General features: G+C 37.4%; 1 protein-coding gene across 1 annotated transcript; it reads left to right on the top strand.

Annotated features, from left to right (window-relative positions):
• Window positions 1-433: 433 nt before the first annotated feature.
• Window positions 434-5,550, top strand: LOC149481864 (putative phosphatidate phosphatase). Its single transcript, XM_089704949.1, has 6 exons — window positions 434-786; window positions 2,670-2,821; window positions 3,235-3,432; window positions 3,660-3,821; window positions 4,068-4,244; window positions 4,999-5,550. The coding sequence occupies exons 1-6, from the start codon at window positions 729-731 to the stop codon at window positions 5,110-5,112; spliced, it is 861 nt and encodes a 286-aa protein (XP_089561075.1). The 5' UTR covers window positions 434-728; the 3' UTR covers window positions 5,113-5,550.
• The last annotated feature ends 8,723 nt before the right edge of the window (window positions 5,551-14,273 follow it).

Genomic DNA, 14,273 nt, shown 5'->3' with positions numbered 1-14,273 from the left:
ACTCAAGAAAGCTTAATTTCGAAAGAAAATAGCTCCAATATACAAAACTGATCTTTTACAGTTAAATATTAATTAAATTAAATATACTGGCATAAATTATCCTTGATAGAAAACTAAAATCGAGACTATTTTACGAAAATTCCTGGTAATTTAGCATTCTAAAGTGTAAATTTTGTTCCCATTTACCGAATTGTATGAGAAAATAATACCAATAATTAAATTATTAAAATAACAAGAAAATTTTTAATTTGTGCGCGAATGCAATTTTTCATGAAAATAATATGACAATAGTTAAAGCGCCATCTAGTAGTGATTCCACGAACTACACAAAACTTCACTGTAGTTATCAATAGATGGCACTGTAATCAAACATGTGAAATACTCAAGGAAAACAATAAATACCTACATTTTGTAATAACTTTTGTTGTCCTAAACCCAACCAACTATCCGGTTGTAATGTAATATTAAATTTACAATAAAATCAATGCGAAAATTCGCAATATTCGTAAAAGTGAGTCCTACCCAACCATGGCTTACTTTTATCAAGCCTTATCAGTTATCAGATATCAGTTAGATTTCGTTAGGATTGCGAATCGCGCGTATCTCTAATTACAAAACTACAATGATTTCATCTACGTTTTCTATATTACCTGAGTGATTGCTAACTTGCGTCCTACACCTTTTGAATGAGTAATGCAAGGTCCCAGTGAACATTAGTGCTTTGAAATATGGCTCGAAATAATTTGGTGCTGAAAATTGTTTTGGATTTCATAGCTTTGGTAATTGGTAAGTTAACTTTGATTACTAAAATTTTAATGATTTAAATAATTTATTAAATACTTAACTGTAGCTTTCCTCCTGCCGGGGTTGTAAAATAATATTATCAAGACAAACTCAAACATTTATTTATTCAATTAGACTAATTCTTCTAGAAGCACTTTTGAATCGTCTTAACATATCTACCTATATTTAACATTTACCACCGATCTACTGAATAAGATAAGCCTTTCTCGAGAATCACGCTATCCATCAGTGAAAACAGTGTGAAAATTAGTGCAGTAGTTTTTGAGTATGTATATCTAAACAAACAGACAGACGCGGCGAATGACTTTGTTTTATAATACTCATATAGGTAATAAATAGGTATATAAGTACTTAGTGCTGATGTAAGACGATGCTTCTTGCTCGAAGCAAGAGGATATTGTCTCCGATTATTTAACAGTTAACTTGTATGGAATTACCTCTTTCAACGTTAGTACTTACCTAATAAATATAATACACCATGGATATGACTTTACACCTACAACCAAGCCTACAACATATAGGTAGGTCTACGTATATTTGTTACATAGAAACGATTCTTCATGCTTATTTAAAAAAAATATAAGTATGTACCTAAACGTAATGAAGCAAAAATTCGAAAAACATTCGAAACGGTAATATTAAAGACCTGATTCTTTTAATACAATAATTAATGAGGAATTTTCAGTATGTAGTATTAATTAGTTGATAACAAATTTATCTGAAACCAGATCAATCAATTTGCTATTTAATTACCTACATTCATCAGATATTATGAAGCTATTACATATTTTAACATTACATTTTGTGTTATGAAATAATCATTCTAGGTACTTATTCAATTCTAGGTAACGAAAGAATAACCAATGTAAAGTTGATATGATGACAAATACAATTTTAGGAAGTCATTAGAAATTATTATAAAAACTATTATTTTTGTATTCTTTACACAAAAAGTCCATTAAACGGTTCGTTGAATTCCCTCGATTTCCTTTATATTGAAGGTTGTCGCTAGTTGGAAGTTAACATTCCGTGATAGAATATTAAACAAGAATAATTTATCTTTAATCTTTATATATGATAAGTACCATGTATTGCAAATACACACATGCAAGGAAGCTCATTTACCTAATAGGTAATCTACAGTTGAAAGTTACGACTTTGTAGCTTTTACATTGATGTAGATATGTAGATTGTAGGTACGGTGTAACCTGTAGGTAGCTGTAAACGATTCAGCAATTTTTGAGTAAAATAACAGCAAATAACTTCAAATGTTCACACCCTGGCTCCACCTCTTCATTCCTGAAAAAACTTGTGCCACATTTTGAGTTATGCCACAGGTTTTTATCATGTCAAGTATTAAAAAAAATCAGTTCAGTAGGCCAAAAAAAAAAACTTTCGCTAAGTTGTGTTTTTTTAAAGTAAAAACGAATGTTGATAAGATAATACTATCACTGCCAGTAGGTACTTACATCGACATTCCAAACCGCTATCGATAAAGGTAAATGTTAGGATAATTTTACAGGAGTGTCTTCATTTCTACATATAGGTACTTCCAGTGCTATTTTTTTTTGCAAACTATATAATTCCACACGAAATTAATATGATTATCGTTTTATTTGCCATAATGTACATCAATCTACATTTTACAGTCTTATTCTTAACTGACCTAACTTGCTGTTGGAGCCGCGAGCTGGAGCTAGTAAGTATATTACTATACTATTGGCCCACTGTATAATATTATAACGATGGGAGCGGCATTTCTTGGAGATGTACCTACTGAAAGATTTAACTAACTTCCCAAAAGCAAATTTTATTTACTGCTACTACTACGTACTTTTTCTATCACTATAAAATTACAATTACAGTCGCATTCCCACTGTTGGCCCTTCAGCTATGGGCATCACCGTACGAGCGAGGCTACTTCGCTGACGATCCTTCTCTACGATTGCCGTACAAGACGCAAACGGTGTCCGAGGGTCTGCTGGCGGGCCTGGGATTCGCACTGCTTGTTGTTACAGTAAGTTATGATAGGAAATATTTGTAGCCGATATCTTAGAAGGCATGTTATAGATTCTAGTGACGAGGTACTCAGGTACCTTTCAGTCTTCGGATATATTTGCTCTTATTCATGAAAATTTAAGTGATCATATAAAAGATAATTACATTTATTGCGTACCTTGTAAATAGATTTTGTTATAATAAGGACTTGTAATGAAAGGAAAAGAGTAAAGCATCTGTTGAATTTGATGTGATTTTCTTGCACTTTTTTTTAAATTACTTACCGTAATGGAAAACACCAATCAGAACCCTATCGAATTAGATTAGTGTCCTGTAAGTTCTATGTGATGTGAATAAATAAAATAAAAAAATCGTCTACTAATTCATCTTTAAAACCTTTCAACGATTGCTAATGAAATTCTTCCTCTCTAGATAATAATCGTCGAAATATCACGAGATGTGCGCGGTAAGTCAGGGGGCGCACGTTCCCTGGGTAACTGCGAGATCCCTGCCTGGGTCTGGGAGAGCTATGTGGCCATAGGCGTGTTTACCTTTGGTGCAGCCTGCCAGCAGCTGGCTGTGAATATCGCGAAGTACGTGATTGGCAGGCTTAGACCGCACTTCTTTGATGTGAGTAACTGCTATTCCTTTATTGAGACTTCTGAAACAAGGCGTTGTCTTTATATTTAAAGTTCTTCCGAATCTTTATTTATTTCCAAAGCAAGTTTATCGCTGCAAAACGTAAACGCAAAAGAAGAATAATTGAACAACTTGAATTCTGTCTCCTATTAGTTTTCCTTTGACTCTAGTTATGTATTTACTAAAGTTCTCTAAAATTTTCTTTATATATATTTCAGCTCTGCAAGCCAGTACCCATAGACGCATCAACGGCCGACTCCTACATAACCAACTTCAGGTGTACGGGCGCGGCCGTAACCGCCAGCACTATGAAGGACATGCGACTGTCCTTCCCTAGTGCCCATTCGGGATTCGCTATGTATTGCGCTGTTTTCTTCATTGTAAGTTGGAGACATCTTTGAGACGTATTAGATAATATGGATAATTTCCCCAGTATAGTACCGTACCGTAGTAGTTAGTAAGCTTTTTATGGTTGTATGATAATTTTAACTTATGACCTACCATTTTTAATGATCCCCCTTCTTCCCCATCCATTCCATTCTCATGGAAGTTAGATAGATAGATAGATATCTATACCTACTGCTGTAAAATGTGAACATTTATACCCTTGCTATCCTAATTTCCAGTTCTACATCCAAGTGAAAGCAAAATGGCGCGGTTCCAAACTGCTGCGTCACGTCGCCCAGTTCGGTGTGCTGATAGCGGCGTGGTACGTGGGGCTCTCGCGGGTGGTGGACCACATGCACCACTGGAGCGACGTGGCCGTGGGCTTCGCGGTTGGCGCCGCGTTTGCTGTTCTCACCGTAAGTATATCATGGCTATAGTTCTATTTAGTGCTGGTGTGTCACGTGACGCAGTATAACGAGGTGATGGCGGCGTGATACAAGGGGCTGTCGAGTGTGTTGGACCACATGCGCCATTGGAGCAACGTGGCCGTGGGCTTCGCGGTTGGTGCCGCTTTTGGTATTCTGACTGTATGTACCTACACATACAGTAATGACTGTATTTTGTACCTAGTTTCTTCTATCAATCGTCGAGGCGCAAAGGGACGTTCCATTTACCCGGGCTAAGCGGTTTGACTCCACAATCTTTATTCGAACCGCAAGGGTCTGGAACATGCTTCCTGTGTCTGTGTTCCCCGACGAGTAGTATTGCCATAGTGGTTTTTAGTGCCCTTACTGTATCTAACATATAATTTATTGAGTAGTCATTATTTTTATTACCGTACTAGCGGTCCGCCCCGGCTTCGCCCGTGGTACATATTTACGTTTTCTCTACATAAGAACCATCCTCGTACTTCAAGGAATATAATAAAAAAAGAATTATCGAAATCGGTTCAGCCGTTCTCGAGTTATGCGCTTACCAACACATTTTGCGATTCATTTTTATATATAAGAAGATGTATTATATTTGAACCGTTGATATAGGTACCTACCTATCCTAGAATTATTAGAGCAGTTTTTGGTTATCTCACTAAATGTTTTTCAAGAATTTACAGTTACTTTCGGTACCATTATGCTTATGGTATGAATATAATATTATATTATTTGTTTTCAGTTCATCTACGTGTATGCGCCGGTTAAACGCATACGAAGAGAGTCCTGGATTACAGAGCCTTCTACACAACCTGAGATGTTACCTCGACCTGTACTTATGGCACATAGTAATTAAAATATTTAACTATAAAGTTCTTTAAGTAGAGAATGTGAAAGATAAAGAATTTAGTTAAGATTTTTTTATTTATGATTGACTTCGTGAAATATATAATATAAATATAGTTATAGTTATTTATATGTATGTATATTGTGTGTAGTATGATTTAATAGATACATGATCAAAACTTGACTATTCCTAAATATAGAAACCATGACATATTAGATCTCAGTCCAATTACGATTATAGCATTTTTGTACTTACCAAGCCCATATTTAAAACAAGACTAGATTTCATTGAACATGTGTGCAATGTGTGCATATTTGTTAGATACCAAGAAACTTACGAAAAATAAAAGTTAAAAGAATTGTATAAACTGTTATATAAATTAATTATCGTAAGTATTATGAAGGATTTATGTTTATAAAAAGAAGGAATAAATTATTTTAATACGAACATGTCTTTTATTTATCCTAAACATCCCAAAAGGTTTCATCTTAGTTTTCTTCTTAATCTTCATATTATAGCCAACTTATTCATGAATATTAATTTATAGTGACAAACAGAGAGATATTTTATGCAACATCTAACTTATATGAAGAAAGAAGAAATATTTGATATTATTTAAAGACCTCAAAAAATAATATATATTTTTAAATTTCGAGTATAAAACCTGATATGATTCCTGGTGTAGACCGTATGTATTGGAATGAGTATATAGTTATTTTTTGTTCTTTTTGTCTCGGTAAGCAATTTATCATATCTAAATTCTAAATATTTCCGTCTGCTTATTTTCGTCATAGAGCATTTATAATTTATTGTTCGCTGTTCGCTGTTCGCTCTTCGCTGTTCGCTGTTCGCTGTTCGCTGTTCGTGTTCGTGTTCGTGTTCGTGTTCGTGTTCGTGTTCTTGGAATTTGAATTTGAATTTGAATTTGAATTTGAATTTGAATTTGAATTTGAATATGAATTTGAATTTGAATAAAAATTTGAATTTGAATTTGAATTTGAATTTGAATTTGAATTTGAATTTGAATTTGAATTTGAATTTGAATTTGAATTTGAATTTGAATTTGAATTTGAATTTGAATTTGAATTTGATTTTGAGAGTTTGTGTTTGTGTTCGTGTTCGTGTTCGTGTTCGGGTTCGTGTTCGCTGTTCGCTGTTCGCTGTTCGCTGTTCGCTGTTCGGTGTTCGGTGTTCGGTGTTCGGTGTTCGGTGTTCGCTGTTCGCTGTTCGCTGTTCGCTGTTCGCTGTTCGCTGTTCGCTGTTCGCTGTTCGCTGTTCGCTGTTCGCTGTTCGCTGTTCGCTGTTCGCTGTTCGCTGTTCGCTGTTCGCTGTTCGCTGTTCGCTGTTCGTGTTCGTGTTCGTGTTCGTGTTCGTGTTCGTGTTCGTGTTCGAATTTGAATTTAAATTTGAATTTGAATTTGAATTTGATTTTGAGAGTTTGTGTTTGTGTTTGTGTTCGTGTTCGTGTTCGTGTTCGTGTTCGGTGTTCGGTGTTCGTTGTTCGCTGTTCGCTGTTCGGTGTTCGGTGTTCGGTGTTCGGTGTTCGGTGTTCGCTGTTCGCTGTTCGCTGTTCGCTGTTCGCTGTTCGCTGTTCGCTGTTCGCTGTTCGCTGTTCGCTGTTCGCTGTTCGCTGTTCGCTGTTCGCTGTTCGCTGTTCGCTGTTCGCTGTTCGCTGTTCGCTGTTCGCTGTTTGCTGTTCTATATCTACTTGAATTTGATTTTGAATTTGAATTTGAATATGTTCTATATCTATTTAAATTTGAATTTGAATTTGAATTTGAATTTGAATTTGAATTTGAATTTGATTTTGAGAGTTTGTGTTTGTGTTTGTGTTTGTGTTCGTGTTCGTGTTCGTGTTCGGTGTTCGGTGTTCGGTGTTCGGTGTTCGGTGTTCGGTGTTCGGTGTTCGCTGTTCGTTGTTCGCTGTTCGCTGTTCGCTGTTCGCTGTTCGCTGTTCGCTGTTCGCTGTTCGTGTTCGTGTTCGTGTTCGTGTTCGTGTTCGTGTTCTTGGAATTTGAATTTGAATTTGAATTTGAATTTGAATTTGAATTTGAATTTGAATTTGAATATGAGTTTGAATTTGAATATGAATTTGAATTTGAATTTGAATTTGATTTTGAATTTGAATTTGAATTTGAATTTGAATTTGAATTTGAATTTGAATTTGAATTTGAATTTGAATTTGATTTTGAGAGTTTGTGTTTGTGTTCGTGTTCGTGTTCGTGTTCGGGTTCGTGTTCGCTGTTCGCTGTTCGCTGTTCGCTGTTCGCTGTTCGGTGTTCGGTGTTCGGTGTTCGGTGTTCGGTGTTCGCTGTTCGCTGTTCGCTGTTCGCTGTTCGCTGTTCGCTGTTCGCTGTTCGCTGTTCGCTGTTCGCTGTTCGCTGTTCGCTGTTCGCTGTTCGCTGTTCGCTGTTCGTGTTCGTGTTCGTGTTCGTGTTCGTGTTCGTGTTCGAATTTGAATTTAAATTTGAATTTGAATTTGAATTTGATTTTGAGAGTTTGTGTTTGTGTTTGTGTTCGTGTTCGTGTTCGTGTTCGTGTTCGTGTTCGGTGTTCGGTGTTCGTTGTTCGCTGTTCGCTGTTCGGTGTTCGGTGTTCGGTGTTCGGTGTTCGGTGTTCGCTGTTCGCTGTTCGCTGTTCGCTGTTCGCTGTTCGCTGTTCGCTGTTCGCTGTTCGCTGTTCGCTGTTCGCTGTTCGCTGTTCGCTGTTCGCTGTTCGCTGTTCGCTGTTCGCTGTTTGCTGTTCTATATCTACTTGAATTTGATTTTGAATTTGAATTTGAATATGTTCTATATCTATTTAAATTTGAATTTGAATTTGAATTTGAATTTGAATTTGAATTTGAATTTGATTTTGAGAGTTTGTGTTTGTGTTTGTGTTTGTGTTCGTGTTCGTGTTCGTGTTCGGTGTTCGGTGTTCGGTGTTCGGTGTTCGGTGTTCGGTGTTCGGTGTTCGCTGTTCGTTGTTCGCTGTTCGCTGTTCGCTGTTCGCTGTTCGCTGTTCGCTGTTCGCTGTTCGTGTTCGTGTTCGTGTTCGTGTTCGTGTTCGTGTTCTTGGAATTTGAATTTGAATTTGAATTTGAATTTGAATTTGAATTTGAATTTGAATTTGAATATGAGTTTGAATTTGAATATGAATTTGAATTTGAATTTGAATTTGATTTTGAATTTGAATTTGAATTTGAATTTGAATATGAATATGAATTTGAATTTGAATATGAATTTGAATTTGAATAAAAATTCGAATTTGAATTTGAATTTGAATTTGAATTTGAATTTGAATTTGATTTTGAGAGTTTGTGTTTGTGTTCGTGTTCGTGTTCGTGTTCGTGTTCGGGTTCGTGTTCGCTGTTCGCTGTTCGGTGTTCGGTGTTCGGTGTTCGGTGTTCGGTGTTCGGTGTTCGGTGTTCGGTGTTCAGTGTTCGCTGTTCGCTGTTCGCTGTTCGCTGTTCGCTGTTCGCTGTTCGCTGTTCGCTGTTTGCTGTTCTATATCTACTTGAATTTGATTTTGAATTTGAATTTGAATATGTTCTATATCTATTTAAATTTGAATTTGAATTTGAATTTGAATTTGAATTTGAATTTGAATTTGAATTTGAATTTGAATTTGAATTTGAATTTGAATTTGAATTTGAATCTAAATATGAATTTGAATTTGAATTTGAATTTGAATTTGATTTTGAGTTTGTGTTTGTGTTTGTGTTTGTGTTCGTGTTCGTGTTCGTGTTCGTGTTCGGTGTTCGGTGTTCGGTGTTCGGTGTTCGGTGTTCGGTGTTCGGTGTTCGGTGTTCGGTGTTCGGTGTTCGCTGTTCGTTGTTCGCTGTTCGCTGTTCGCTGTTCGCTGTTCGCTGTTCGCTGTTCGCTGTTCGTGTTCGTGTTCGTGTTCGTGTTCGTGTTCGTGTTCGTGTTCTTGGAATTTGAATTTGAATTTGAATTTGAATTTGAATTTGAATTTGAATTTGAATATGAATTTGAATTTGAATATGAATTTTAATTTGAATTTGAATTTGAATTTGATTTTGAATTTGAATTTGAATTTGAATTTGAATTTGAATTTGAATTTGAATTTGAATTTGAATATGAATTTGAATTTGAATAAAAATTCGAATTTGAATTTGAATTTGAATTTGAATTTGAATTTGAATTTGAATTTGATTTTGAGAGTTTGTGTTTGTGTTCGTGTTCGTGTTCGTGTTCGGGTTCGTGTTCGCTGTTCGCTGTTCGGTGTTCGGTGTTCGCTGTTCGCTGTTCGCTGTTCGCTGTTCGCTGTTCGCTGTTCGCTGTTCGCTGTTCGCTGTTCGCTGTTCGCTGTTCGCTGTTCGCTGTTCGTGTTCGTGTTCGTGTTCGAATTTGAATTTGAATTTGAATTTGAATTTGAATTTGATTTTGAGAGTTTGTGTTTGTGTTTGTGTTCGTGTTCGTGTTCGTGTTCGTGTTCGTGTTCGTGTTCGTGTTCGTGTTCGCTGTTCGCTGTTCGCTGTTCGCTGTTCGCTGTTCGCTGTTCGCTGTTCGCTGTTCGCTGTTCGCTGTTCGCTGTTCGCTGTTCGCTGTTCGCTGTTCGCTGTTCGCTGTTCGCTGTTCGCTGTTCGCTGTTCGCTGTTCGCTGTTCGCTGTTCGCTGTTCGCTGTTCGCTGTTCGCTGTTCGGTGTTCGCTGTTCGCTGTTCGCTGTTCGCTGTTCGCTGTTCGCTGTTCGCTGTTCGCTGTTTGCTGTTCTATATCTACTTGAGTTTGAATTTGAATTTGAATTTGAATTTGAATTTGAATTTGAATTTGAATTTGAATTTGAATTTGAATTTGAATTTGAATTTGAATTTGATTTTGAGAGTTTGTGTTTGTGTTCGTGTTCGTGTTCGTGTTCGTGTTCGGGTTCGTGTTCGCTGTTTGCTGTTCGGTGTTCGGTGTTCGGTGTTCGGTGTTCGCTGTTCGCTGTTCGCTGTTCGCTGTTCGCTGTTCGCTGTTCGCTGTTCGCTGTTCGCTGTTCGCTGTTCGCTGTTCGCTGTTCGCTGTTCGCTGTTCGCTGTTCGCTGTTCGCTGTTCGCTGTTCGCTGTTCGCTGTTCGCTGTTCGCTGTTCGCTGTTCGCTGTTTGCTGTTCTATATCTACTTGAATTTGATTTTGAATTTGAATTTGAATATGTTCTATATCTATTTAAATTTGAATTTGAATTTGAATTTGAATTTGAATTTGAATTTGAATTTGAATTTGAATCTGAATTTGAATTTGAATTTGAATTTGAATTTGAATTTGAATTTGAATTTGAATTTGAATTTGAATTTGAATCTTAATTTGAATTTGAATTTGAATTTGATTTTGAGAGTTTGTGTTTGTGTTTGTGTTTGTGTTCGTGTTCGTGTTCGTGTTAGGTGTTCGGTGTTCGGTGTTCGGTGTTCGCTGTTCGTTGTTCGCTGTTCGCTGTTCGCTGTTCGCTGTTCGCTGTTCGCTGTTCGCTGTTCGCTGTTCGTGTTCGTGTTCGTGTTCGTGTTCGTGTTCGTGTTCTTGGAATTTGAATTTGAATTTGAATTTGAATTTGAATTTGAATTTGAATTTGAATTTGAATTTGAATATGAATTTGAATTTGAATATGAATTTGAATTTGAATTTGAATTTGAATTTGATTTTGAATTTGAATTTGAATTTGAATTTGAATTTGAATTTGAATTTGAATTTGAATTTGAATATGAATTTGAATTTGAATAAAAATTCGAATTTGAATTCGAATTTGAATTTGAATTTGAATTTGAATTTGATTTTGAGAGTTTGTGTTTGTGTTCGTGTTCGTGTTCGTGTTCGTGTTCGGGTTCGTGTTCGCTGTTCGCTGTTCGGTGTTCGGTGTTCGGTGTTCGCTGTTCGCTGTTCGCTGTTCGCTGTTCGCTGTTCGCTGTTCGCTGTTCGCTGTTCGCTGTTCACTGTTCGCTGTTCGTGTTCGTGTTCGTGTTCGTGTTCGTGTTCGTGTTCGTGTTCGAATTTGAATTTGAATTTGAATTTGAATTTGAATTTGAATTTGATTTTGAGAGTTTGTGTTTGTGTTCGTGTTCGTGTTCGTGTTCGTGTTCGCTGTTCGCTGTTCGCTGTTCGCTGTTCGCTGTTCGCTGTTCGTGTTCGTGTTCGCTGTTCGCTGTTCGCTGTTCGCTGTTCGCTGTTCGCTGTTCGCTGTTCGCTGTTCGCTGTTCGCTGTTCGCTGTTCGCTGTTCGCTGTTCGCTGTTCGCTGTTCGCTGTTCGCTGTTCGCTGTTCGCTGTTCGGTGGTCGGTGTTCGCTGTTCGCTGTTCGCTGTTCGCTGTTCGCTGTTCGGTGTTCGCTGTTCGCTGTTCGCTGTTCGCTGTTCGCTGTTCGCTGTTCGCTGTTCGCTGTTCGCTGTTCGCTGTTCGCTGTTTGGTGTTCTATATCTACTTGAATTTGATTTTGAATTTGAATTTGAATATGTTCTATATCTATTTGAATTTGAATTTGAATTTGAATTTGAATTTGAATTTAATTTGAATTTGAATTTGAATTTGAATTTGAATTTGAATTTGAATTTGAATTTGAATTTGAATTTGAATTTGAATTTGAATTTGAATTTGAATTTGAATTTGAATTTGAATTTGAATTTGAATTTGAATTTGAATTTGAATTTGAATTTGAATTTGAATTTGAATTTGAATTTGAATTTGAATTTGAATTTGAATTTGAATTTGAATTTGAATTTGAATTTGAATTTGAATTTGAATTTGAATTTGAATTTGAATTTGGATTTGAATTTGAATTTGAATTTTAATTTGAATTTGAATTTGAATTTGAATTTGAATATGAATTTGAATAAAAATTTGAATTTGAATTTGAATTTGAATTTGAATTACAATTTGAATTTGAATTTGAATTTGATTTTGAGAGTTTCTGTTTGTGTTTGTGTTCGTGTTCGGTGTTCGGTGTTCGGTGTTCGGTGTTCGGTGTTCGGTGTTCGGTGTTCGGTGTTCGGTGTTCGGTGTTCAGTGTTCGCTGTTCGCTGTTCGCTGTTCGCTGTTCGCTGTTCGCTGTTCGGTGTTCGGTGTTCGGTGTTCGGTGTTCGGTGTTCGCTGTTCGCTGTTCGCTGTTCGCTGTTCGCTGTTCGCTGTTCGCTTTTCGCTGTTCGCTGTTCGCTGTTCGCTGTTCGCTGTTCGCTGTTCGCTGTTCGCTGTTCTATATCTACTTGAATTTGAATTTGAATTTGAATTTGAATTTGAATTTGAATTTGAATTTGAATTTGAATTTGAATTTGATTTTGAGAGTTTGTGTTCGTGTTCGTGTTCGTGTTCGTGTTCGGGTTCGTGTTCGCTGTTCGCTGTTCGGTGTTCGGTGTTCGGTGTTCGGTGTTCGGTGTTCGCTGTTCGCTGTTCGCTGTTCGCTGTTCGCTGTTCGCTGTTCGCTGTTCGCTGTTCGCTGTTCGCTGTTCGCTGTTCGCTGTTCGCTGTTCGCTGTTCGCTGTTCGCTGTTCGCTGTTCGCTGTTCGCTGTTCGCTGTTCGCTGTTCGCTGTTCGCTGTTCGCTGTTCGCTGTTCGCTGTTCGCTGTTCGCTGTTCGCTGTTCGCTGTTCGCTGTTCGCTGTTCGCTGTTCGCTGTTCGCTGTTCGCTGTTCGCTGTTCGCTGTTCGCTGTTTGCTGTTCTATATCTACTTGAATTTGATTTTGAATTTGAATTTGAATATGTTCTTTATCTATTTAAATTTGAATTTGAATATGAATATGAATTTGAATTTGAATATGAATTTGAATTTGAATTTGAATTTGATTTTGAATTTGAATTTGAATTTGAATTTGAATTTGAATTTGAATTTGAATTTGAATATGAATTTGAATTTGAATAAAAATTCGAATTTGAATTTGAATTTGAATTTGAATTTGAATTTGAATTTGAATTTGAATTTGAATTTGAATTTGAATTTGAATTTGAATTTGATTTTGAGAGTTTGTGTTTGTGTTCGTGTTCGTGTTCGTGTTCGTGTTCGGGTTCGTGTTCGCTGTTCGCTGTTCGGTGTTCGGTGTTCGGTGTTCGCTGTTCGCTGTTCGCTGTTCGCTGTTCGCTGTTCGCTGTTCGCTGTTCGCTGTTCGCTGTTCGCTGTTCGTGTTCGTGTTCGTGTTCGTGTTCGTGTTCGTGTTCGTGTTCGAATTTGAATTTGAATTTGAATTTGAATTTGAATTTGATTTTGAGAGTTAGTGTTTGTGTTTGTGTTCGTGTTCGTGTTCGTGTTCGCTGTTCGCTGTTCGCTGTTCGCTGTTCGCTGTTCGCTGTTCGCTGTTCGCTGTTCGTGTTCGTGTTCGCTGTTCGCTGTTCGCTGTTCGCTGTTCGCTGTTCGCTGTTCGCTGTTCGCTGTTCGCTGTTCGCTGTTCGCTGTTCGCTGTTCGCTGTTCGCTGTTCGCTGTTCGGTGTTCGGTGTTCGCTGTTCGGTGTTCGCTGTTCGGTGTTCGCTGTTCGCTGTTCGCTGTTCGCTGTTCGGTGTTCGGTGTTCGCTGTTCGGTGGTCGGTGTTCGCTGTTCGCTGTTCGCTGTTCGCTGTTCGCTGTTCGCTGTTCGCTGTTCGCTGTTCGCTGTTCGCTGGTCACTGGTCGCTGTTCGCTGTTCGCTGTTCGCTGTTCGCTGTTCGCTGTTCGCTGTTCGCTTTTCGCTGTTCGCTGTTCGCTGTTCGCTGTTCGCTGTTCGCTGTTCGCTGTTCGCTGTTCGCTGTTCGCTGTTCGCTGTTCGCTGTTCGCTGTTCGCTGTTTGCTGTTCGCTGTTCGCTGTTCGCTGTTCGCTGTTCGGTGTTCGGTGTTCGCTGGTCGCTGGTCGCTGTTCGCTGTTCGCTGTTCGTGTTCGCTGTTCGCTTTTCGCTGTTCGCTGTTCGTGTTCGCTGTTCGCTGTTCGCTGTTTGCTGTTCTATATCTACTTGAATTTGATTTTGAATTTGAATTTGAATATGGTCTATATCTATTTGAATTTGAATTTGAATTTGAATTTGAATTTGAATTTGAATTTGAATTTGAATTTGAATTTGAATTTGAATTTGAATTTGAATTTGAATTTGAATTTGAATTTGAATTTGAATTTGAATTTGAATTTGAATTTGAATTTGAATTTGAATTTGAATTTGAATTTGAATTTGAATTTGAATTTGAATTTGAATTTGAATTTGAATTTGAATTTGAATTTGAATTTGAATTTGAATTTGCATTTGCATTTGAA

Source organism: Colias philodice, chromosome 16 (genome assembly GCF_061535455.1).
Source record: "Colias philodice isolate Cphi_HAF_F1 chromosome 16, ilColPhil1 Martin Lab GWU primary, whole genome shotgun sequence".
Classification (NCBI taxonomy): domain Eukaryota; kingdom Metazoa; phylum Arthropoda; class Insecta; order Lepidoptera; family Pieridae; genus Colias; species Colias philodice.
This window is presented reverse-complemented; position numbering and strand designations above follow the sequence as displayed.

Bases quoted from the DNA above. Each gene is read 5' to 3' on its own strand.
- LOC149481864 (XM_089704949.1), top strand. From the start codon at position 729: ATGGCTCGAAATAATTTGGTGCTGAAAATTGTTTTGGATTTCATAGCT. The intron at 787-2,669 runs GTAAGTTAACTT...TTACAATTACAG, and splicing joins TTTCATAGCTTTGGTAATTG to TCGCATTCCCACTGTTGGCC. The intron at 3,822-4,067 runs GTAAGTTGGAGA...CCTAATTTCCAG, and splicing joins ATTGCGCTGTTTTCTTCATT to TTCTACATCCAAGTGAAAGC.